The sequence below is a fragment of the Lipotes vexillifer genome, unplaced genomic scaffold (assembly GCF_000442215.2).
Source record: "Lipotes vexillifer unplaced genomic scaffold, Lipotes_vexillifer_v1.1 scaffold533, whole genome shotgun sequence".
NCBI lineage: Eukaryota > Metazoa > Chordata > Mammalia > Artiodactyla > Lipotidae > Lipotes > Lipotes vexillifer.
The window spans coordinates 598,394-622,993 of NW_006773553.1; the positions used below are offsets into that span (position 1 = coordinate 598,394).

A 24,600-nucleotide genomic window follows, 5' to 3' on the forward strand; every position below is an offset into this window, starting at 1 on the left:
GGGGCGGCAGCGGGGGCGGGGTGCTGCTGAATTGGACCTGGAGGAGGTGAGGCAGGAGTTTCAGATCCCTGGGCAGAGGGGCCGGAGGGGATAGGCCAGCCTGCCTGGAGGAGCCTTGGGGGCCTGCGGTCCGTGCCGAAGGCAAGGAGGAGACTCCTTCCCGTCCACGTGGTTCAGCCGGGCGGGGAGTGCGTGAGAGCCTGTGTGTGCGCGCGTGAGTCTTGCCTCTTCCCTCCTCCAGCTGCCATGTCCTGGCTGAGAACCTGGTTTCACTTGTACAGAGAGGACATGGTCCAGGGCTGCTCGTGGGAGCGATCTGCTGAAGCCTCCAGGGACGGTACCGAGGTTGGACGGATGAGGTGAGGGCAGGGTGGCAGGTGTGCTTGTTAATATAAAGCCTCCCCATGGCAAACGTAACATTTTCTAACTTTCTCTTTGGCATGGGCTGCATGTGTTCTCCTAAATTCTGATACATGGAGATATTGGACAGGTGGCCTTCGTGCCCAGAAAACCCCGGAACGAGGCCTGTGAGGGGACACAGAAGGGTGGCCCAGGCCCTGGCCTGCCAACTTGCTCATTGTGTAACCTCAAGTAAAAAAAAAAAAAAATTGTTAATAGTTTTATTGAGATATATAGTTCATACACCATGCAATTCATGCCTTAATGTAAACAATTCAGTGGTTCTTAGTGTATTGACAGAGTTATACAACCATTAACACAGTCAATTTTAGAACATTTTCATCACCCCAAAGAGAAAAACCCTGTGCCCTTCAGCAGTTATTGCCCATTTCCTTCAAGCACCCCCCAGCCGCTCTGTGGATCTGCCTGTTCTGGACATTTTATGTAAATGGAATCATACAACAGGTGACTTTTGTGCCTGCTTCTCTCACTCAGCAGCACGTCTTCAAGGTTACCCTGTGTTGTCAGAATTTCATTCCTTTTTTAAAGCTGTAAAATCTTCCGTTGTTTGGCTGAACCACATTTTGTGTATCTGTGCATCTGCTGGTGGACATGGTGCTGTTGCTGCTTTGGCTGTTGTGCTGTTGTGGATGCCCATGGACAGGTTTGCACCTGTGTTGCAGTTTCTTGGATGTCTGTCAGGGAGTGGAATCGCTGGGCCACGTGGTAACTCTATCCGACCTTTTGAGGGCTCTCCACACTGTTCCTGCAGCGACTGCCCCATCTTACATCCTGACCAGCGAGGGAAGGTTCCAGTTTCTCCACATCCTCCCCAGCACGCCCCTATCCATCTTTCACACTGTGCTCATGACGCTTGTCCTCGTGGGTGTGAAGTGGTCTCGACTCACGGGTCTGAATGTGTGTTCTCATGAGCAAAACTGTGATGGTAATGAAGAATGTCTGTTTTATTTATCAAGTATTCGTATGGCATTTCCTGTCTGCTCTGAAGTGCTCCGTGCCCTGTGGCTCATTTATGAAGCCATTTTGTAGATGGAAAAACTGAGGCTTGGAGCGCTTAGGTCTCTTGCCCGAGGCCATGCTGCTCTGCAGCTGTGTGACTAACTAACACGGTGCCTGGCACTTCCTGGGTGCACTTGGTGAAGTGTGCCAGGCGTGCCTGCTTGGGCCGCACATTCACGGGTTTGCGGCCCTGCGGCTTTGGCCTTGTGAATTACCAGAATTTGTTTTTCTTTTCCCGATAGAGAATGACTTCTGTGTCCTGGTAGAGGGGATGTACCATGAAGGACACACAAGTTGTCCCTGTTGCTGGGTGGCCCTTTCATCCTTCCTTCCTGCTAAGCACTTCCGGCAATCAGGTCTGGGTGGGAGATCACTAAGGCAGAACTATTCATCCTTCCTTTGTCCCTGTCACCTTCCTCCCCGGCCTACTGGCAGAGTACCTGTCCTGCGTCACAGGGCCAGAGACCCGATTGTTTTCCTTTAGCCGCGTCTTCCTGGTGCCTCTCTCCTCAGGTCACCCGTAGTGGTCTGGTGGGCAAGCCGGTGCAGGGCCAGCCAGCCTGCTCCAGAGAGCGCCGGCCCTCCAGTCTTACCCGCCCCCGACTTGCCCAGCCCTACTCCACTCTGCTTCCCCTGAGATGCCTTGGGGCCCTGCTGAGGGCCACTTGGCAAGGCTTTCTGTCTCAAGAGAAGCTTACTCTGTTGAGGTTCTTACTGTTTGGGGAGTGGCTGACATTGGTGGGGCTGCAGGGTGCCTTGTTGCTTTCAAGTACATCTGTGGAACAGTCCCAAACTTCTACCATGTGTGCTCTGGTGCTTTCTCCTGTATTTCCTCTTGTATCATGCTTTCCTTGCATTAAGGTTCCAGAAGCCTCACACAAAAAGCCTAGACACAGTCTTGCTGTTCATCCTTGAGCGGACACTCATCTCGCTCAGCATTACCTGAGATGGGCATGGTTTTCAGTCAGCATGCAGGTTTCACCACCCTGCGGTGCTGCTGCCGGTGGGAGCTCCCTGGGGCTGTGCCGCCGCCTCCTGTGGCCCTGCCTGTGGCAGAGGTAGGTGGGCGGGTGCTCTTGAAACTGAGTGGGGACACCTTCCTCCCTGTGCTGCCCTTCCTGGGGCAGGACTGCTCTGGCCTCTGAGAATGTGGTGCAGGGAGGGCCCCATCCGAGACAGGCTTAGGCAGGGGGCTGGTTAGTTACTTGGAGGTGGTGGTTCTTTGGAGACCCTGGCACAGGAGAGGCCGTTTCTGACCATCTGAAATCCTGTCAGGAGGAGGTGCTTTCAAGCCAGGGCTGTTCCTCTGGGAACCACGTCTCCTGGAAGAAGCGGGTGCTCTGTGACGCGGCAGGCCTCTCTACACTTCGGTGCTTGGGTTTTTAAAGTGGTAATTCCAGCCCTGCACAGGGCATCTTCTACCCAAAGGCAGGTTTTTAAGTATTGGGGCACAGTGTTCATATAGAAAAGCATGCCCATTACAAGGCCCGGCTGGGTGAGCGTTCACATGCCCGGGGTACCCGCGCCGCCAGCACCTAGCTCCTTGAGGTAGACATCTGTGGGGGGCCGTCCTGGGTGCCCCGCCCTCATGTCCTCCAGCCCTGCCGGTGCTCAGTACTGTACATCCAGTGGCCAGAGGACTGAAAGCAACCTTGGTCCCCCTGCTGTGAGTCTTTGCCAGCGAGCCTGAGCTTGTTCGGGGCCAGGGACACTCTGGAGACCACTCTCCCCACACCCTCCCTTCCCAGCCCCCTGCCAAGCTGGGCGCCGGGGCCCGGATGAGGCCTGCCACAGGACTCAGGAGGCCCGCTCCTCCGAACGCCCCCGTGCTCTGAGCAGCTGCAGAGATTCAGGGTGGAGCGCGGTGCACGGGGCCCAGGCAGCCCCTGTTTCCTTCGGAGGCTGGGGCTTCCCTGGGGTTAAGGAGCATCATGAAGGACCTCATGCGGGCACACAGATGGCTGCTAGGTCTCCATAACCGATCTGTAAGTTTTCTCAGTCTTGGAAGGACATGTTGGGAACGGCAAATTATAAAGGTGGACCTTAAAACTGCCAGGTCAATGCAGAGCCCCAGGAAGTGCAAATTTCTGAGAAATTGATTGGGAATTTCCAGTAGCAAAGAGACAAGTGAGAGCATCCTTTCTCAGATGCAGGCCCCGCCATACACGCAGGGGCCTCAGCTCTTCACAAGCCCTTTTATTGGGGCGGGGAAGTCTTTGGAAGCAGAGAATGAGGCGAAGAGAACCTTGCGGTCGAGCCCCCTCCTCTCTGGAGGTTTTCCTCCTCCTCACTCCTGCTCCCGCTGTATGGAAGTGTAACCAGGAGGGTGTCCGGCTTTGGTGAGGTCCAGGCTCCCTACCCTGAGAGGGAGGGAGGGAGTTGGTGCTTGTGGGTTCTCTCTGTGGATCGCGGAGAAGCACTTCAGTCTGGGAAGAACAGGCTGCGTGTCCCAGGGCCCTGGTCTCACACGGGGTCTCCAGCTCCTCCTGCTGACCAGCCCCAAGGAGCCTGCGCAGGATGGGGCTTCGGTCCTGCGGCCAGGTTTGGACAGAGTGGGGAGGAACCAAGGCGGGCTGGGTCCCCGTTCACATTGCTCCAGCCCCGTGGCATGCGGGCACAGCGCCCGTCCTTAGAGGGGTTGGGGCTCTCAGCCCCAGGCCAGTTTTCCTTCTCCAGGCCTGCAGCAGGTGCGCCCTGGACCTGCCACCACTGCTGCAGGTGGACGCCTGCGTCTGACCTCAGAGCAGGCTTCCTCTGCCCTCGATCCTGGACGCCCGAGTTTCCCTGGAGTCTGGGGCCCCTGGGGGCCATGGGAAGGGCTGGAGGGCTGTGGCTGTGCCTGGCCTGTATCCAGGCCGAGGGTCCCTTGCCGGAAGCTCTCGTTACCCGCTCTGCTCCCTTGCGTTCCAAAACCTGGATGGCAGGGGAGGCTCAGTGATTCCTGGTGTGGTGTGAGCTCAGATCAGAGCTTCTCTCTCTCTAGGTTGTGTGGCTTCTTGGAATAAATCAGAGAATTTCTCCCTGAAGTGCTATTTGAAGTCCTTTGGGCTTCCAGCCTGTGTGGGTCCTGCTCAGCCAAGGTAGCGCCAGGCCAGCTTGGTTTCGTGTGTGTGTGCGCGCGCGCGCGCGCTGCCTGCCTGCCTGCCTGCCTGCCTGCATGCTCTGTGGCTCAGCGCATCCCCTGTGCTGCCTGAGACCTCCCCCCGTGCTGTGTTCCAGCCAGAGGAGCCAGACCTAGTGCTCACAGCACGGACGGTGGAGGCAGGAGCCTGTGCCTGCGTTGCTGGTCACCTGGGCCCCAGCCCCTCTCGTTACACGGAGCGTGGTAGCCCCGGCCACGGGCCTCACCTCCCACCTGGCTCCTGTGGGTGGTGGGGTTGCCTGGCATGGTCTCCACTTTCTCAGTCTGCCGAGGGCCTCACAGTGTCACCAGGGAGGAGGGGACCGCCGTCCCTCCCCCCGTCCCCTCAGGCTGCTCGAGGTTTTGTTTTCTTCCTAGTTGTGGCTGGCGGGGCCTTTTGGGGGTGCTAACACGAGCCGTGGGTGCTGGGGCCCCTTACGATACCGCATCTCCAGTAGTGCCCACTCTCCTGTGCACCCCATCGGCCCCCACACCCAGCAGGCTTGCGACAGCTGTGTTTTGTCTCTCCTCTCCTCTCTGTCACTGCTTTCATTAGGTCCTCTTTGGCCCGGCCAAAAGCTGCCAGTGACCTAGTACAGCTGGCCAGGGCTTGGGCCAGCCAGCCAGCCAGCCGCCAGGCCTGCTGTGGCAGCAATCGGATAGGTCTCCTCTCTAGGCAGTTGTTCCCAACCTCGGCTGGATGTTAGAAGCATGAGGGAACTTTTTAGTAATTCTGATGCCCAGGCCCCACCCCAGAAAATTTAAATCTGAGTCTCTGGGCGTGGAACCTCCATTTAAGGATCTTCCCAGGTGATTCCTTTATTCAGCCAAAGTTGAAAACCATTGCTTTAAGCTCTGATTGCTTTAAGCTCTAAGACCTTAAAGTTTAAGACCGCTCGCCTTCTTTCCAGCCTCTCTGGTGGGGTCTGGTCCCCGAGAGCCTCTTCTAGCTGCTTCAGACCCCAGTACTGGGGGTGAGCAGAAGGGAGCTACAGGTGGGGCTTGGTGAATGTTATGGCCCCAACAGCTGCGTGGCTTTTAGTCCATCTGTAGCAAACAGCAGCTTGTTTTCTCTGGATCTACCTGGCAGGCCTTTGGGCAGGAGAGCAGTCAAACCCCGTAGCACCGCAGCACTCCCTGCCTCCCTGGCTGAGGCAGACTTGCAGGGGGGGCAGCATCTGAAGACCAGAGCTGGGATGTGGGAATCTCCATATAAGGCACCGTTGCTCCCCCGGCCTGCTGCCTTCCTGCAAGCCCTTGCCTCCTCTCCGGAGCAGCTCCCTCCCACCTGCCCTGGTCTCTGGCTAGGCTGGAAGGGCAGCTTCTGCCAGGAGGTGCCTTTCACCCTCTGTGTCTCCTCCTTCGTCCGGTGCCCACCTCCTTGGCGTGCCCTGGCAGAGGGGCTCAGGAGCCGTGCTGGAGGCAGAAAGTGTGCGGTAGTGTCTGCTCCCTCACCAGGCTCTTAGGTTCTTCTCCCTGCAGAGAGTCCAGGCGGTGCGTGAGAGGAAGCACGTGCCCTCGGACACCAGTGGAGTCTGCACAGCCAAAGGCAAGAGGGACATGCATGTGGTGCACGTGGTGCATGGTGCGTGGGCGCCATGCGCTAGCTGGTCAAGTGGCCCCCGTGGAGCATTGATTTACAGTTCCGAGCCACCGTGCGTGTGCTGGGATGGGGGTGAGGGGTACGGGCAAGCAAAGGGAGAGGCTAGAGTCATCCGTGTGGTCTTGGGTTAAAGTTGGGGGCACCAGTATGTTTAGCTTAAGAGAGACATGTGAGGAGGGAGAGAGAGAGAGATGGAGAGGGGTAGATAGATAGGTGGGGGGAGGGGAGTGAATGTAGATATGTGACTGTACACAGGGTATATGCGCATGTATTTCTTCTGTCAGCTGAGAAGGCCTAGAGGCAGCAAAATCCCAATAGCCATGAGCATACCTAGCACCTAGGTATTGATTTCTAATTCTGTTCTCTGACGAAAGGAACCGGGGTCCTTGGAGAAACAGCCGACTCTAGGACCAGGGCAGGTACACACAAGCTGAGCCTGGGGCACTTTGTCTTGCCAGACAGTGGGACATGCACACGCTGGTGGGGCACATCCAGGAGACACGGGGCCACGTGATCAGGGCCAGAACAGCTTGAGCAACAAAATAATAGTGTGGTATTGGATTATAATTTACACTATAAAATAGGTACCATGAGTCAGGAATGAGTGAACGAAGAAATAAACAAGTGGGGGACAAGACACAAAATCTCCTGTGCAGAAGGATTCCAGGCAATCTGTGTGGCGACTCCACCCTCAAAGAGGTGGCGCTCACCCCCAACTCCTCACGTGTGGGCCGCTCACAGCGACGTCCCTCCTGGGAGGACAGTGTGGACAGGGGGCAACAGTGACGAACGCAGCCTCAGCTGGGCGCTCAGGGTCAGCGTTGACAGTGGAAGGTCCTGCGCCCTGGACGTGACGTGAGGAGAGCAGCGCTGCCCCTCTGCGGTCTCCTGCCCAGACCCACGACCCCGGTGTAACCACGAGGCAACACCCCAACTGAGGGGCCTTCCACCACACACCTGGCGGTCAGTGTTACCACGAATAAGGCAAGTCTGAGAAAGTGTCGCAGTGGAGAGGAGCTAAGGTGACACGACAACTGCACGTCCTGTGGGGTCTGGGACAGAAAAGGACGTGAGGAGAAACTAGGGAAATGTGAGTAAAGGATGGACTCCAGTTAACCGTCCCGGATCAGTATTGGTTTCGTGACTGTGATGAACGTACCACACTGATGTGAGACATGACCAGGAAGGGGAACGGAGAGCTCTCTGCTGTCTTCACAACTTTCTGTAAACCTAAATGTATCCTAAAATTAGAAGTTCATTTCTGTCTTCACTTTCTGTAAACCTAAATGTATCCTAAAATTAGAAGTTCATTTTAAAAATAAAAAGGAGGAAGCAGTACCAAAGAAACTGGGAGAAAGAGGAGGTTTCTCCAGGCCAGGCAGCTGGGAAGGACTGGGAAATGCTGTGCCGCTGGAGCTGCCCTTGGAGGGCAGCTGGAGGAAGGGGGGGACCCTGACCGCTGGCAGGGAAGCGCGGGCTGGTGTCCAGCGCAGGATGGGGGGCTCAGGTCATGGGAGCGAAGCCAGAAGGAGGGTGGGCTCAGGTCACAGTCGGAAAGTACCACGGGCTTCGCTCATCCCCTGTGGCCCTGGGCACCTGCTGCTGTGACCTGGCGTCGGGAGGCCAGTGACGGTGGTGAGTCCGAGGCTGCACTGGGAACGGCTGTTGAGGCGTAAACTAGCACCTTCTCAGGACTCCTTGTACTTTAGTTACTAGACTCTCCTTCAGACTCTTTGCCTGATTAAACCAGGGCAGCAGGACCGGAACGGGGCCTGAGGCTTACTCATCCATTGGCACCGGGAGGACTGGCGCCTTCCCACCTTCCCGCGCGTGGGCATGGCGGGTCCCCCTCGTCCTCTGTCCTCACTCCCGCCTCACTCCCCACCGTGGCCCTTCACTGCCACCTCACACATTATTGACTCCGTCCATCTGACTTGTTTGACTTTGAGACCGCACGGTCAGCTCGGTGAGGACAGAGATGGTGGTCAGTTCTGTTTGTCGCTGCGTCCCCAGTGCCCGCAGTGGAGCCCGGCACATAGTAGGTGCTTGGCGAGTTCTTCCTGAGTGGCAAATGCTGTTGGGAGCGGCGCTTTGCCTTTATCTACAGTGGAAGTGGTGCCAGCCCCGGGTTTATGGGGACAAGATGTCCATTTATCGAGGGACCCTTAGCATCTGCATGTCCTCAGCTCCAGCTGAGCTCCACACCTGCAGCTTCTGCCCCCTGAGCCTGGCTCTTCCCTGGGCCTTGCCAGACCAGCCTGGTCCTGGGCCACAGGAGGCCCTTTAGACTTGGCTCCTGCGTTCCCGGCCTCCTTCCCTCCTCCCCGCAGGCTCTGCTCATACCTTTACTGCAGTGCTGAACTCACCGTGGTGGTGCTGTGTCCCCGGGGCCTGGCGTCCAGTGTGGATGCTTGTCGAGTGGATGCTTTCAGAGACGAGGCCCTGTCCTGTGTCCCCAGCCCCTCCACCTCAGGCCTCCTCCTCTAGGCTCAGCAGACTGGGCGCCTTCAGTCTGCTCCTGTGGGACTCATCTCAGGAGCCTGTCTGCACCGCTTGCCACTCCTGTGAACCAAGTTCTGTTTATTTCTGGTCTTTGTCAAGTCCTGACTTAAGCGCGTCCCATCCCTGAAACACCCTCTGCTGGAGCAAGGTGGCCTCCTCGGGCTGCGGCTGCGGAGCCTGCAGCGGCATTTCAGAGCAGCACATGGCGGCTGAGGGGTGAAGTGGGGACAGAGCTGCTGGCTGTGTGAGCTGCAGCGCCCTGCCCCGCCCCCGTCCCGGACATTTCCGTCAGGGGTGCCGGCACTAGCCTTTCTACTCCCCCCTTGCCACGCCCTTCTTCCCCTGGCTCCAGGAAGCCACCTGGTGGCCCTGGGCTTCATGGTGCTGCCCGGCTGCTGTGCTCCCTTGGGCCACGTGACCCCTCGTGGGTCTGCTTCCTTGCGCACTGGATACCTGATGTTTCAGGCCTCCTGCTCTGATGGACCTGAGTCTTTGCCAGAAGGAAACTGTCTCTGTTGAGAAGTGATAGGGCTGGGGACAGGGACACTGGCTCCATCTCCTTTGCATCTCGGAAGAAAGTTGAGTTCAAGTCCCTTTCTTGATGTCTGTCCTCCTCAGCCCCCCAGCTCTGCCCCTCGGGACTGCTTCTGCTCTGTCTTGCGCCCCTTTCCTGCCGCACCCCTGCCCCAGCAAGGCTCTGCTCTCAGCCCTGAGCTGCCTCTGAGAGGCCTTTCCAGCTCCAACAGTCAGATGGTCCTTGGGTTCTCTGTCCCTCCAGCTCCCCTGATCTTTAGGAACCATCATATGGGGGACCTCTCCCAGAGTGGCTGCCAGAACTGTCTTGTGCCCCAGGGGTGGCCGTAGCAAAGGCCGTGGGTGGCAACTTGCTTTCTTCACGAAGCCAGCTGGCGACCTTGCCTTCCAGCCAGCTGCTGACCTCCGTCCTCTGCTGTCTCTGCCTTTCCTGCTCCTGCCTGTCTGAGTCCCGTCGCTTGTGTCATTAGCCTAAAAGGGTCCATTTTCTATGAAGGCAGGGGGATAGAATTGCCCGCGAAAAGTAGCTGGAATATAAGCCAGGTGCAGAAAAGAAAAGAAATTCAGTTGAGTTTAGCATCTTGTCCGGGGTCAGAGCCACAGTCAAGCGGTCTCCCTCTCCTGGGCCCCCCTCCGCAGCAGACCACGTCCTCGGGCCCTGCAGGCTGTGGCCACCTCGGGCCCCTTTGTTCCAGTCCTACCAGCAGGCCTGCCCTCCGGCTTCCGTGGGCCAGACCCTGCTCGTCCCTGTCGGGTGACCTGAGCGCTCACTTTCTCCTCCACACGGCCTCTGCTGGGGCTCTGTGAGCACGTCACCACCCAGGCGCTCCCAGCCCCATACCTGCTGTCCTTGTATTCCTGTCACTTACACCTACTTGAAATGGGATCGTTCTTTGTTCTTTTTATTTCCTTTCATCACCACGAGAGTAAAGTGAACTTTTGTAAAGGTGACATTCTGTCTGTCCTGTTCTTACCTCTGTCCCTGGCCCAAAGCAGGGGCTCAGTAAACACCTGTTGTCTGAATCCAGACTTTTGCCTGTGCGTTCTAAGGTGACCCTGGGGTCTTTCAGGCAGGCCTCGGGCTTCTCCTCTCTCTCCCTCAGTAGGTGTGATTATAACTGTCAAGTGGATCTGGTCAGAGCCCAGAACTTAGGCAGGTGTGAGTACAGCACCAGGTGTGAGTCAGGCAGGCAAGGACGTATTTCCTGCAGGAGTGTCCTCGGTCGGCTCCCAAAGACTGCCGCGAGTCTCCAGGAGCAGAGGTCGATACGAGGGACCCTGTGCAGGCCCGCAGAAGAACGGAGGAAGGGGCGTGGGTGCCAGGCGGGAACCGGGCAAGGCAAAATGTAAAGGTCGGTTTTAGTGGTTCTGCTGATGGGGAAGGAGACTGATTTACTTCAAGGGCTGGAGCTAAGGAAGTGAGCCTCCTGGCCCTGGGGTGGACCCGGCCGTTGTGCTCAGCTGCCCCAGTCCTGTTGCAGTCAGAAGGCTCACCTGTCCTGGTTGCTCTTTCGTACGTAATTTGTGCCTGAGGTCACCACACCTTCCAGGAAGATAGTCCTTACGTCGTCCAGGTCTGGCTGAGGTGTTGGGCACTGACTCCTGTACGAGAGGGGAGCAGCAGGGTCCCGGGCCCTTTGCTGCCTGTGTGGGGTGCTTCTCCCGCCCCGGGCCGAGGATTGGGAATGGGAAAAGGTAGGGGGCTGGGGGTGAGAGGGTTGTGGTCCGTGCCCGTTGTTCTGTTCTGTGCATGTTGGGGAGGGCCTCACAGGAGGCCACTGTGCATTGGGCGACTTGGCCGGGCTCCATCCATAGAACGGCCACTTCCACTCAGGGAGCCTGTTGGCCTAAATGCGGTGTTTCTTTTTGCCTGTTTCCCTGCGTCGGTTACTGCCGTGCGTGTTTTCACTCCCAAGGTGGGACTCCAAGTTGGCCTGGGCACTTGGTTCTTGGGGTATGTATGTGTGTGTACGCGTGTGTGTTCAGATACAGGTAACATAAAACTTACCATCTTGAGCATTTTCAAGTGTGCAGCTCAGTGGCATTAAATGCATCACATTGTTGTGTAGCTATCACCATCATCCATCTTTAGAATGTTTCATCTTCCCAAATTGAAACTCCATACCAATTAAACACTAATATTTGTCCTTTTGTGTCTCGTGTATTTCACTTAACATAATGTTTTCAAGGTTCATCCATTTTGTAGCACGTGTCAGAATTTCAGTCCTTCTTTTAAAATAATATATTCATTTATTTTTGATTGCGTTGGGTCTTTGTTGCTGCACATGGGCTTTCTCTAGTTGCGGCGAGCAGGGGCTACTCTTCGTTGTGGTGTGCGGGCTTCTCATTGCGGTGGCTTCTCTTTGTTGGGGAGCACAGGCTCTAGGCGCACGGGCTTCAGTAGTTGTGGCACGCAGGCTCAGTAGGTGTGGTTCTCGGGCTCTAGAGCGCAGGCTCAGTAGCTGTGGTGCACGGGCTTAGTTGCTCCACGGCACGTGGGATCTTTCTGGGCCCGGGCTCGAACCCCTGTCCCCTGCATTGGCAGGCAGAGTCTTAACCACTGCGCCACCAGGGATGTCCCATTTATTCCTTTTTATAATGAATAATATTCCATTGTTTGGATAAACCATGCTTTGTTTATCTCAGTGGACACTTGGGTTGTTTCTACCTTTGGGCTCCTGTGAATAACGTTGCTATGTATGTGGGTGTGCAAATACCTGAGTTCCTGCTTTCAGTTCTTCTGGGTATATACCTAGAAGTAGAATTACTAGATGATAAGATGAGTCTATGTTTGATTTTTTGAGGAACTGCCAGACTGTTTTCCACAGTGGCAGCACCATTTTCTCTTCCACCAGCAACGCACCATGGGTTCCAGTTTTTCCACATCCTCGTCCAACACTCCTTACTTTCAGCTTTTTTAAAAAAATTATAACCATCCTAATAGGTGCAAAGTGGTATCTCCTTGTGGGTTTTTTTTTGCGGTATGCGGGCCTCTCACTGTTGTGGCCTCTCCCGTTGCGGAGCACAGGCTCCGGATGCACAGGCTCAGCGGCCATGGCTTACGCGCCTAGCCGCTCCGCGGCATGTGGGATCTTCCCAGACCGGGGCACGAACCCGTGTCCCCTGCATCGGCAGGCAGACTCTCAACCACTGTGCCACCAGGGAAGCCCTCGCTGTGGTTTTAATTTGCGTTTTCCAAATAACTAATGATGTTGCACATCTTTTCATGTGCTTGCTGACCATTTGTATATCTTCTTTGGCGAAACGTCCATTCAGGTCTTCAGCTCATTTATTTTTAAGAAAATTTATTTATTTTATTTTTGGCTGCATTGGGTCTCTGTTGCTGCACGCGGGCTTTCTCTAGTTGGAGCGAGCTGGGGCTACTCTTCGTTGCATTGCGTGGGCTTCTCATTGCGCTGGCTTCTCTTGTTGCAGAGCACGGGCTCTAGGTGCGCGGACTTCAGTAGTTGCAGCACGCGGGCTCAGTAGTTGTGGCTCACGGGCTTCGTTGCTCCGCGGCATGTGGGATCTTCCCAGACCAGGGCTCAAACCCGTGTCCCCTGCATTGGCAGGCAGATTCTTAACCACTGCACTGCCAGGGAAGTCCCTTTAGCTCATTTATTAATTGTCTGTGTTTTTGCTGTTGAGTTGTAAGGGTTCTTTCTATATTCTGGATATTAATCCTTTATCAGATATGTGGTTTGCAAATGTTTTCTTCCATTCTGTGGGTTGCCGTTTTACTCTCTTCATTGTGTTCTTAGATGCACAGAAGTTTCTAATTTTGATCGAGTCCAGCTTATTTTTTTTGTTGCCTGTGCTTTTGGTGTCACGTCCAAGAAGTCATTGTCAAATCCACTGTTATAAAGCTGTTGCCCTTGGTCTTCTTCTAAGAGGTTTATAGTTTCTGCTTTTACATTTGGGTGTTTGATCCAGTGTGAGTCAGCTGTCATGTGTGGTATAGCAGGCACCTGGCTCTTGTGCAGTGCTGTTGCCGTGCTGGCTGCGTGGGGAGAGCTGTCCTTCCCTGCGCTCCCAGCCCCATCTGAGGAGTAGGTGGGCCTTGGCCAGGAGCCTGAGGGCTGCCCAGCCAGCAGGCCAGTCCTGCCCCGCAGGTGTGGGAAGGAACTTCCTGGCATTGGCAGCAAGTGGAAAAGGTCCTTGTGTTTTTTTCTTCCTTAAGAAATAAGTTTCGCTGACCCTACCAATGCCCTGTGAAGGCAAGGAGTTTGCTGGTCGACAAAGCCCAGAACGGGTCATCACCGCCATCTCCCCCAGACCACGGCACTTGTGTGACGTTGGGCTCCTCGGCCCTCTCCTCTTCCAACAGCTGCCAGGCTGCCGCCCCAGCGGGCCTGTCCTGCGTCCTGTGGGCCCCTCTGTGCTGAGTCCATGGAGGCCCACGCTGCCCCTGGATGGGCCCAGGGCCGGATCTTGGAAGGGGGCCTCCTGGGGACGGGAGCAGCTGCTCATGTGTCGTCTCCAGCAGACGCGTGTCGTCAGAGCCGGGAGACTGAAGTTGGCCCTTGGGCTGCTCCACTGAGCTGCCCGGCTCTTCCTGTGGTTGAGGGCATGCAGAGGCAGCTGAGGAGCCGGGCACCTGGGCTTCAGTCCATCTGCCGCCCTGGGCCTCTGTCACCTTCCAGGCCTGGGCTGGAGGCCATGGGCGAGGAGTGCTCCTCCCGCAGGACCCTGACTGGGGCCAGGACTAGCCGGCCGCAAGCCCTCCTTGTTATTTTCCACGTTTGCGCAGTGTTTTGTTCTGTTTTTAGGTATACGAGTCATTGTCTTTTAGTGTATTCGCAGGGTTGTGTATGACCATCACCACAGTCTAATCTGAGAACTGTTTTCACCGCCCCCTCCAAAGAAGCTCTGCACTCCTCAGCTGTCACCTTCAGTCCTCCCCAGCCTTGTCGTCCTTCTGTCTCTCTGCATACTCCGGACATGTGTTGTAGATGAGGTCATTGCAGTGTCACCACCCCATCTCTTGCTTTTCTACTCTGTCGTCTGCAGCTTGCTACAGTTCTGGACCCAGGGGTGGTGGCCACAGAGCAGGGCCCTGGGCTCCTGGGCCCTGCATCTCCCTCCAGCTAACTCCTCTCCCTCAGGCTCCTCAGCTGTGGAGGACTTGTCACTGTGGCCTTTGCACATGTGTCCCCTGCTGTCTGCTTAACAAACATGAGATTTGGTAAGATTGGGTATTCCTATTTTATAAATAAAGTGTAACTTCTTTACAAATAAGGCATACATATTTATGCAATATAAACTTAGACGGGTTGGTTTGTTTCGTGTGTCATTAGAAAATGTGGACTGAAGCTCATCTTGGGCAGTGCCAGCGTAGGCATGTGGACTGAAGCTCATCTTGGGCAGTGCCAGCGTAGGCATGTGGACTGAAGCTCATCTTGGGCAGTGCCAGCGTAGGCATGTGGACTGAAGCTCATCTTGGGCAGTGCCAGCGTAGGCATGTGGACTGAAGCTCATCTTGGGCAGTGCCAGCGTAGGCATGTGGACTGAAGCTCATCTTGGGCAGTGCCAGCGTAGGCATGTGGACTGAAGCTCATCTTGGGCAGTGCCAGCGTAGGCATGTGGACTGAAGCTCATCTTGGGCAGTGCCAGCGTAGGCATGTGGACTGAAGCTCATCTTGGGCAGTGCCAGCGTAGGCATGTGGACTGAAGCTCATCTTGGGCAGTGCCAGCGTAGGCATGTGGACTGAAGCTCATCTTGGGCAGTGCCAGCGTAGGCATGTGGAGGAGAATCCAGTTTTATCCAGGCCCGTGCGTGGACCAGGGACCACGCACAGGGCCCTCCCCTCTGGAGGGGACAGGGCGACCGTCCTGGCGGTGAGGGAGGTAAGGCCGGCGCTTCCGGCAGGGAATGGCTGTGCAAGAGGTGACCTGTTCAGCGAGTGGCCGCAGTTGCCTAGACCTGCGGGCAGGGACAGGAGGGGAGGCCGAGTGGTCAAGGACCTCAGACTCGGGGCAGAGGGCTTGGGCCCAAGGCTGTAGGAGCAGCTGAGGTGAGGAGGTCTGGCGAGGCCTGGGCTCTTCCCGGGGAGCTGGCCGAGGAGCCGAAGCCACAGAGCCGCCACTGAACAGACCCCAGGCTCGGGGCTCCCACCTTCCTGACTTGATTCGAGGGGGATGCAGCCCTCACAGCTGGACCCCCTGCTCCAGGGAGCCCACAGGGAGGAGGGTGGGGATGCTGCACCGGGGAGGGGGTCGGTACTGGGCAGAGGGCAGAGCCCTGCCTCCCCCCACCTTCCCCCAGCTTCCCCTGCAGAGTGTGGCCGGGGAACCAGAGCTGGATCTTCCCCAGGGCCTTAAGATGGGGGCTGGCGAGGCACGGAGGACAGGCGTGAGCTGCTCGCCGCCCTCGGGTAAACCCCTTGGTGTGGCCCGTCATTTTTAAGAGCCATTTGTTGGTCACCTTAGGGCCAGCAGGCAGGAGGCCAGGCTTTCCCTCCCGTCTCAGGGACAGGGTGAGGCCTGGAGGTCTCTCCTGCCCAGCAGGTCAGCTCTCTCCCTTCACCCCGTGGCCCCCTCTGTGCCCCAGGGTAGGAGGCACACGTGGCCAACACTTGCCTCCCTTCTTCCCATGGCAGCGCTCAGGGAAAATGCAGTGACTTAACGTCTCCTCTCCGGGTCATAAGGTAACTCCATGTTTAACTTTTTGAGGAACTTCCACACTATTTTCCACAGCAGCTACTCCATTTTACATTTGGAGTGGGCACACTGTTACTCCCACTTTATACCTGTGGAAACTGAGGCACACAATGTACAAGTTGCCCAAGGTCACAGAGGTGGTAGTGGCACAGCTAGGATTCTGGTCCAAGGCTGGGGCTCCTCTTGGCCAGTGGGTTCTGGAAACCTAAGGCCCAGAGTTTAGCTTAGACCCTCCAATCTCTGCAGGGAGGAGGGGGCTGGGAGCGAGGTCGGTGTTTGGCACCAGCACTCCCTCCTGTCCTGGTGTGATGGGCGGTCAGGTGGCAGGTCCCCTGTGCCATAGCCCCTAGCCTGGCTGGCCAAGCATCCTCCAGGGCAGTGAGTTGGAGCAGGCAGGTTCACACTGGAGATCTAAGGGGTAGGGAGGGTGCAGAGTCAGGGCTCCCTGGGAGGAGGTCAGGTGACAGCAAGGACACAGACCCGACACCCGGGGACTGGCAGTGAGACTGTGGGCGCAGCTTGGTCTGGGCTGCTCTGCAGGATGGCTGTGAGCCCCGCTGTGGACTACGACATGGAACATGGGGGAAGCTCACAGCACGACTGGGCACAGCTGGCTGCTGGCAACAAGAGAAACGGGAGGAAGGAAGTTCTGCTGGGCGGGCACCTCCTGTAGCCTCTTGTCCACCCCCACTGCTCCGGGGCCCTGGCCGAGATTGGCAGAGGCCTCTCTGAGCTGTTGGGTCCGGGCAGGGGCTTAGCTCACTCCGGGTCCTGGTGGGATCATGATCTCATGGGTATGCCTCAAGACCCCTTTTCCAAGAGTCTTTACAGTTTCCTTGGGGAACCTGGGCTTTGGGGATATCCATCTGGAGAGTGCTAGCTGCTAGGCTGGACTGTGGCCTGGGTGGCGCTTGGGGCGGTCACCAGCGCTGCCTCTTGAGAGAAGGACTCATGGTGCGCTAGGCTTGGGGCTCTCTGGACAGCTTGGCGGGAGCGGGAAGAGCCAGGAGACGACCTCTGTGAGCCTGACCAGCACCTGCTTCTCCCGGGACGTGGGGCTCTGGGGGCGCCTGCAACTGGGTGAGGTGCTCCCCAGGGCCCCCTTGCTTCTGTAGAGGACTCAGGTCCCACCTCCTCAATCCCAAAGAAAGGATGTGGGCTCTGCTTGGACCGGGCTTGAGTGGCCTAAGCAAGCTAGGACCTCAGACAGTGTGTGGGGTTGGGCTCCCTTGAGAGGTACCTTCCGACCTTGAGAGTGCTTCTTTGCCCTTTGCTTCTGTGGGTCTCCATTTTCCCATCTGACTAGGGGAGTGAGGGGTAAAATGGAGGATTCCCATCCCATCTGAGTCTCGCCTTTGAGCTGCCTCCCCTCTGGGTCTGTAAGCACAGCTTCCTGGTGGGACGGTCCTGCTGAAAGAAAGGTCTCAAGGGCCCTTCTCTGTGTTTCTGTCCAACTTTCCTCTTCTTTCTCTCAGGCTCTTAGAAGCTCACTCCTTCCCAAACTTCCAGGTTCCGGCAAGAAATGGACAAGGCCTGTTTTCCCTGAATGGCACCTGCTTGGGCCAAGGGTCGGGGTGGAGGGTCCTGGTCCCCAGGGGGTGAGGCTGCTGTTCAGGAGTTTCCTGAGTGGGCTTCTTGTGAGCCAGCGAGCAGACAACAGGCAGGAAAGCTGGGTTCTCGGTAGAGTGTGGTCACATCTCCAGACAGAGGCCCTTGTCTTGTGCTCTCCTGCTTGGCCACCTCACTCTTAGAGGATCTTCAGCCCTGTCGCAGCTCTGCCATCTTAGCTGGTGCAGTGTGGAAGCCAGAGGAGGACCAGAGGCCCCCAGATGGCTGGAGGGCCGTCCAGTGGTATTGCCGGCCGGATGAGGACTGAACCCATAACTTGGCAACACAGCCGCATCGGTTGGCCTTCCCACAGCCATCCCTTTTTTGGAAAGTGAAATGAGCAAAACTAGGTGATGCGCAGCCTTGGAGAAGGCCTGGATTCCTAACCTCTCGAATTGCAGGATGAGGGCCGGGAGCTCGCCGGACTGGGCTGGCTTCTCTTCTGACAGTGCCAGGGGTGAGGCCTGCATTACAGCGTAGATACTCGCCCTGGCTCTCCCAGCACCAGGGCTGCCTAGCCAGGAAACGGGTTGTTATGTGGAGTGTGCTCTCTTCTCTCCCCAATGCTGAGAATGCAGGTGGGTGTGCTCTGCTCCTGGACAGAGGAGGGGAGGGTCAGACCTCCTCCTGGGACTCCCTGGAGACCCTTGGCTGAGTCTGCCCGAGCTGTGAGTGCGAGAGATGCAGCTGAAGGCAGAGCAGCGAAGGGGCAGGTGCGGGTGGTGGGAGCGGTCAGTGAGTGCGCAGCGGTGTGCGGGTGCTGCTTCTTCCCCTGGGTGGCGCTGTTGAGACCCCGAAGGAGCCATCACGGGCAGGTCCGTGTGAACCTGGACCAGTTTGCCAGTTCTCCCTTCTGTTGGTGACCGCTGTTTACTCTCTGCTCCCTCTCCTGCTTGTGTAACAGGATTAGATAATGCCCGCCTTGTGGTAAGCCACATTTAAGGAAGCAGGAAAGAGGTTGTAACTGGAAGATCCTGACACAGATGGTGGTAAAGAAACTTCCATGTCCTTCAGCCCTAGCTCGTTATGTCTTTGCCTTTCATTGGCCCTTCTGAAAGCTTTTCTGCAAGGAGGTAGAAGAAAGGTCTAAGGGCCCTTCTCTGTGTTTCTGTCCAACTTTCCTCTTCTTTCTCTCAGGCTCTTAGAAGCTCACTCCTTCCCAAACTTCCAGGTTCCGGCAAGAAATGGACAAGGCCTGTTTTCCCTGAATGGCACCTGCTTGGGCCAAGGGTCGGGGTGGAGGGTCCTGGTCCCCAGGGGGTGAGGCTGCTGTTCAGGAGTTTCCTGAGTGGGCTTCTTGTGAGCCAGCGAGCAGACAACAGGCAGGAAAGCTGGGTTCTCGGTAGAGTGTGGTCACATCTCCAGACAGAGGCCCTTGTCTTGTGCTCTCCTGCTTGGCCACCTCACTCTTAGAGGATCTTCAGCCCTGTCGCAGCTCTGCCATCTTAGCTGGTGCAGTGTGGAAGCCAGAGGAGGACCAGAGGCCCCCAGATGGCTGGAGGGCCGTCCAGTGGTATTGCCGGCCGGATGAGGACTGAACCCATAACTTGGCAACACAGCCGCATCGGTTGGCCTTCCCACAGCCATCCCTTTTTTGGAAAGTGAAATGAGCAAAACTAGGTGATGCGCAGCCTTGGAGAAGGCCTGGATTCCTAACCTCTCGAATTGCAGGATGAGGGCCGGGAGCTCGCCGGACTGGGCTGGCTTCTCTTCTGACAGTGCCAGGGGTGAGGCCTGCATTACAGCGTAGATACTCGCCCTGGCTCTCCCAGCACCAGGGCTGCCTAGCCAGGAAACGGGTTGTTATGTGGAGTGTGCTCTCTTCTCTCCCCAATGCTGAGAATGCAGGTGGGTGTGCTCTGCTCCTGGACAGAGGAGGGGAGGGTCAGACCTCCTCCTGGGACTCCCTGGAGACCCTTGGCTGAGTCTGCCCGAGCTGTGAGTGCGAGAGATGCAGCTGAAGGCAGAGCAGCGAAGGGGCAGGTGCGGGTGGTGGGAGCGGTCAGTGAGTGCGCAGCGGTGTGCGGGTGCTGCTTCTTCCCCTGGGTGGCGCTGTTGAGACCCCGAAGGAGCCATCACGGGCAGGTCCGTGTGAACCTGGACCAGTTTGCCAGTTCTCCCTTCTGTTGGTGACCGCTGTTTACTCTCTGCTCCCTCTCCTGCTTGTGTAACAGGATTAGATAATGCCCGCCTTGTGGTAAGCCACATTTAAGGAAGCAGGAAAGAGGTTGTAACTGGAAGATCCTGACACAGATGGTGGTAAAGAAACTTCCATGTCCTTCAGCCCTAGCTCGTTATGTCTTTGCCTTTCATTGGCCCTTCTGAAAGCTTTTCTGCAAGGAGGTAGAGCCTTCGCGTCAGGGAGAGGTTGCCAGAAGTCTCGTGGTGCAGTTGGTGAGTGAGTCCCGTGACCACACGGAGCTGCAGGGCCGGCAGGGAAACCTCACCTGGGAACCTACTCACTGTGCAGAAGGGGCCAGTGAGCAGCTTGGTACCCCGAGCCCTGGAGCAGTGGTCTCTAAAGAGGAACGTGTGCCTCCAGGGGGCCCGCTACGTGGTCTAGTGAGAAGAAAACTCTAGAACTTTTGATGATGCCTTTTATGGTTCCCATTGAACTTACCTGTGTGTATCGTGTGTGTAACAGACGGGTGACTCTTCAGGGCCATGCGCCTGTGCCGGCAGCATGGTGGATGAAGGAGGAAGAGCCCCTCTGCTCCTGTCCGGCTCTCTCAGGGAAGGAGTGCACCAGGCGCGCCTGTGCTTTCAGCTCATGCCTTACTCCTCGTGGCATCAGGGTCCTCCCTGAGGACCTGCCTCATAGAGGCCGTGTGCCTTGTCAGGGCCAGTGGGGATTGAGTGTTCCCGCCTGTGGGAGTCTGGCTCCGGAGAGGGCAGAGGTCGCCACCCAGAGACGGTTCCGAAGGGCACTGGCACAGTGCCGGGGAAGGCCCAGTGTTAGACCCCCTGAAGGGAGCAGGGGCTGGGGCCGGGGCAGGAAGTGGGGGAAGACACACTCATCCGGGGCGGGGGACCCAGGCCACCTCCCTTGTCAGCTGCTCCCGAGGGACCCCCTCTGCTTGGTAGAGGACAACCCACCCAAGCTCCCTTTCCCAGCTCAAGGGCCGTCCAGGAGCCCCCAGGAGAGATGCTACCAGGTCACTTCACTCAGCAAGGGCACTAGGCTTGGCGTGGGTGTGGCCCCTTCTCACGTCCCCACCTGGGGGGCAGTTCGGAGACGGGACACACTTTGAACACACAGCAAGGGTGCATGCTATTTCCCCGTTGTGGGCTCACGGCCGGCCCTCCTGCCCTGCCACCTCCATTCTGAGCTGGGCCCAAGGAGGACAGGCTGATCCCAGAGGCCCCCCACAGAAAGGCTTCTGGGAGCCAGGGAGCTTAGTCCTTCCCCTGCGGTGGCCCAGCGAGCCCGCGGCCACGTCGGGGCCACAACTCGGGGGACCCAGTGCCCCTTGGGTCTGGCTCCTGGGGTCGGGCCCCAGGGGATAAGAAGGGAGGTGGCGGTGGGTCAGAAGAGCTCGGGGCCCCCCTCCTCTGCTGGCAGGTGGGAGGGAGGGAGCATGGACGAGGCAGCCCCTAGTCCAGCAGCCACCATTGCCTTTTCTCCCTGCTGCTCCTCCAGGACCTGGGAAGTGCCGGGCGCTTGGGGAGGGCTCCGTGGGGCAGCTGGGGGAGGTGGAGGTGGGAGTCGGAGCTGGGGCTCGCCTCCCTGTGAGAGCCCTCAGCAGGGTCTTTGCACCTGGTGTGGTGGCAGCCATGGCCACCTGCCTCCTCCCCATAAGCCTCCTTATGTTTGGGGGAGGTCCTCACCCTTCCCCTTAGTAGAAACTTCTTAAAACCATCTTTTCTTATTTTGGGGTTTCTCTCCCTAATATCAGTGTCTAATAGCCTAGCTGATAGAAAAGAGGGGGAAGGTTGTTATTTGTTCCGGCCCTGGCCAGGCAGCCTGGCAGTGCTCCTCACGGGCAGCCCTGGAGGGTGGCTGGTGTGTGTGGCTCTGGCCTGCCTGCCCCACAGCCCACCTTCAAGATGTGCTTCTCTCTGGCCCCCTCCTTGCCTCGAAAAGTAACCTTGCTATTTTGAAACCACCTCCGCCGGAGCTTTTCTCCCTGCTTTCCTGGATCAGTCACCCTCTGAGACCAGGCTCCTGGCTGCCTCTGTCGTCCCAGCTGTCTTAAAAGGAGAGTCTCCTGCCTGTCCCCACCCCCCAGCCCCCCGCCCTCCTCCGGGACTAGCTGGGATGTTGTTCTCCAGTGGGAAGGAATGTCCAGCTGGATATCCTCTGAGAAGAGCAGGCCTGTCACCGCTCCTCCCTGGAGATGAGTCAGTGGGAAGGTGGGCTGTGAGGGCCAGGCCGAGGCAGTGCACACCCTGTCCTCTGCTGTAATCAGCTGTCTGCACAGCTGTGAGAGGTCCAGGTGATGAGGAGAAGCACGGAGGGTCAGAAAGGACCGTGGGATGCAGGGACACTCCCTGCTGCCTTCCTCTGCCCCCAGAGTGACTGACTCCCTGCGCCATCTTCCTCTCGCAGCCCACGACCCTCCCTCAGGGCACCATCAACATGAACCAGTGCACAGACGTGGTGGATGGGGAGGGCCGCACGGGCCAGAAGTTCTCCCTGTGCATTCTGACCCCCGAGAAGGAGCACTTCATCCGGGCAGAGACCAAGGAGATCATCAGCGGGTGAGTTCGTTCTGCACGTCTTGGGAAGAGGTGCCCACGCCTGCCAGCAGCTCCTTGGACCGGGACTCTTAGGCACGACGGGTGGCGTTGCCCTCACTTTCTGCCCCATGTGTCTCCTCTTCTGAGTCCCTCTCTTCACCCACACTGGCCTCACCCTCCACCCACCTTTGCTTCATCCCCATGTCCACACACTCGCCAGGCTGCCCCTGCATGTCCCGCTCCCCCAGCGGCCTCCCTCTGCTGGCGCTGGCGCATCTTCCCAGCCTCTATCTGGGCTCCGCGCCCCATTCTCACTGCGCTCCAACCATCTATCACTCGGCCACGAGGGGCTCAGTTTCCAGAGCTCATCCGACCTCGCCTCCCTCCTGCCTAAAAGCCCCTGGGGCCCTTCTCAGCCCCGCAGCCTTTGCCCCCACCGCCCTGTCCCTCCTTGCTGAGCTGCTTGTCATCGCATGCCCCCTGCTGCCTCTCCCCAGCTCCTCACCTTTGTTCCCGCCCTCCCCTTGGTCTGCAGTGACCCTCTGTCCCCAAAGCTGTGACATCTCTGGGAAGCCCTCCCCTGCGACGCGTGTGGCTCCGTCAGCTGGCGCTCATAAAGGGTGGGGCTTGTCCGAGTGCGTGTCGTCCTCCACCAGCAGCAGGCCCTCGAGTGGAGGAGGCCTGTGTCTCCCTCGTGTGCCCCGTGGCTGCCTATGGGAGTCACCGCAGGGTGACCGCACGCACTGCCTTCCTCAGCCGAGGGGAAGGGACAGAGTTCTGGGTCACCTACTCCCCCAGCATGGCTTGGCAAGAGGCTTGGGGAAGCCCTAGGAAGTAGAGGGGCGCAGATTTTCAGGCAGCCAGTAGGCCAGCGGGCTGAGCTCCGTGCTCTGAGCCCTGCCACATCTGCCTTCTGGGAGCCCTGCTCCTGGGGCACCTGCCACCAGTCCTGTGCACCCAGCCACACACGGTACGTGACACGGTTCGTGACGCAGTACGTGACATGGTACATGACAGCGAGCAGGTGCCCCGGCCCTGCCGGGAGCTCGGGTGCTGGGTCATGCAGAATCCCGTCGTCCTTTAAGGTGAAAATGAAAAAGTGAACCAGAGGGGTTGGGGGACTGGGCTGATTATTACAGCACAGAAGACAGGGAATTAGAATGTCAGACACTTTGCTTTCAACAGGTGGAAGGGTGCTGAGAGCCCTGGCCTGGGGTTCAGGGCTTCAGCTGCAGCCTGCCCAAGGCTGCTGAGTGAGAAGGTGAGAGTGTGGCCAGGAGACCCTGTTTTTGCTGAGGTGGGCGTGGAGCAGAGGCCAGACTCGTGCTGCCAAGGGGCTCAGAGGCCCCCTCCTGGGCGCCAGCTCACCCCAAGCCCTCTTCCCCTGGGCGGAGGCAGGTTTGCGTTTCTGACTCTAGGGCCTAACAGAAGGACCACTTCACTGCTCCTCCTTAATCCTCGTCTTAGAACCTTGTGGTTTAAGAGTGTAAAGGGTTTTACAAGCCCTCGTTCTGCGGCTGGGAGACTGAGGCCCAGGAAATGAAGGGAGCCTAATCACTCCAGGCGTGAGTGACAGCACGGAGCCATTTGCACGTCCTGGTTCACACTTGCTGCCATGGCCTTGTCTGGCAGGCACGCCTGGCCAAGGTTCCACTGCCCAACTGGATTCCTTGAGGAGATCTATTCCCCGCCACTTGGGAGCTGGGTCCTAGGGAGGGGTCTGGGTGACGTTGGATGGGAAAGGGGTGTCTGAGGTCCCCAGGACAACAGGGAGCATGTGAGCTGGGGCCCAGGTCAGTGATGTAGGGGCGTGCCATGTGGTCTCTGGCCTCTCTGATGGGACCCTCCATCAGGCACTTGGCAGGGTCCTCGGCTCAGTCCCTGAGCCCCTTTCCCACGGTCACTCCTGTATGCATGTACAGGGCCTGCCATTCCTGTGCAGCATGGGTAGACAAGGTCATTAGCGGGTGAGATACCAGCTGTGTGTCCTGGGGGTCCTGAGGCTGGAGCCTGGTGTCGTGGCTTGGTGGCCAGCCCAGAGCCGGGGCCAGTCACCTGGCACGCTTTCCCTCCCCTCGTCCTGGGCTGGGCCTCGCTGCTTCCTGCCCAGTGCGAGGGCTCCTGCAACTCTGGGCAGCAGCTTCCTCCTCTTCCCCATCCACGGGGACGTGGCCTCCTCAGGGAGTCGCCTGGGGCAGCGTGCCCTGGGGACGGACTGTGTCTGCATCTTCTCTCCCTCCTCTGCCCTGCCCTTGGCCTCCTGGGTCTGAGCGCCTGGCAAGGCTCCTTGCTGGGTAACCTCATCTGTGGGCTCTGGGGCCCCCACATGGGTCCCTAAAGAGGTGCTGACTTCAAGGGAGAGGAGTAGAGAACAGGCCCTTCAGCCTTCTTTCCGGGGTCTTCTCTGAATGGAGACCCCCGGACGGCCAGAGGCGGCCGCGTCGGTCCCAGAGCTGATGGCGAGAGTCTCTTT

At 57.9% G+C, this 24,600-nt stretch overlaps 1 protein-coding gene across 1 annotated transcript in view; it reads left to right on the forward strand.

Annotated features, from left to right (window-relative positions):
• Positions 1 to 24,600, forward strand: part of MPRIP (myosin phosphatase Rho interacting protein) — a 126,988-nt gene that overhangs the window by 54,836 nt on the left and 47,552 nt on the right. Inside the window, exon 4 of the mRNA XM_007448416.1 lies at positions 21,997 to 22,148. Within this exon, the coding sequence (XP_007448478.1) occupies positions 21,997 to 22,148 (152 nt within the window). The remainder of the gene's footprint in view (positions 1 to 21,996; positions 22,149 to 24,600) is intronic.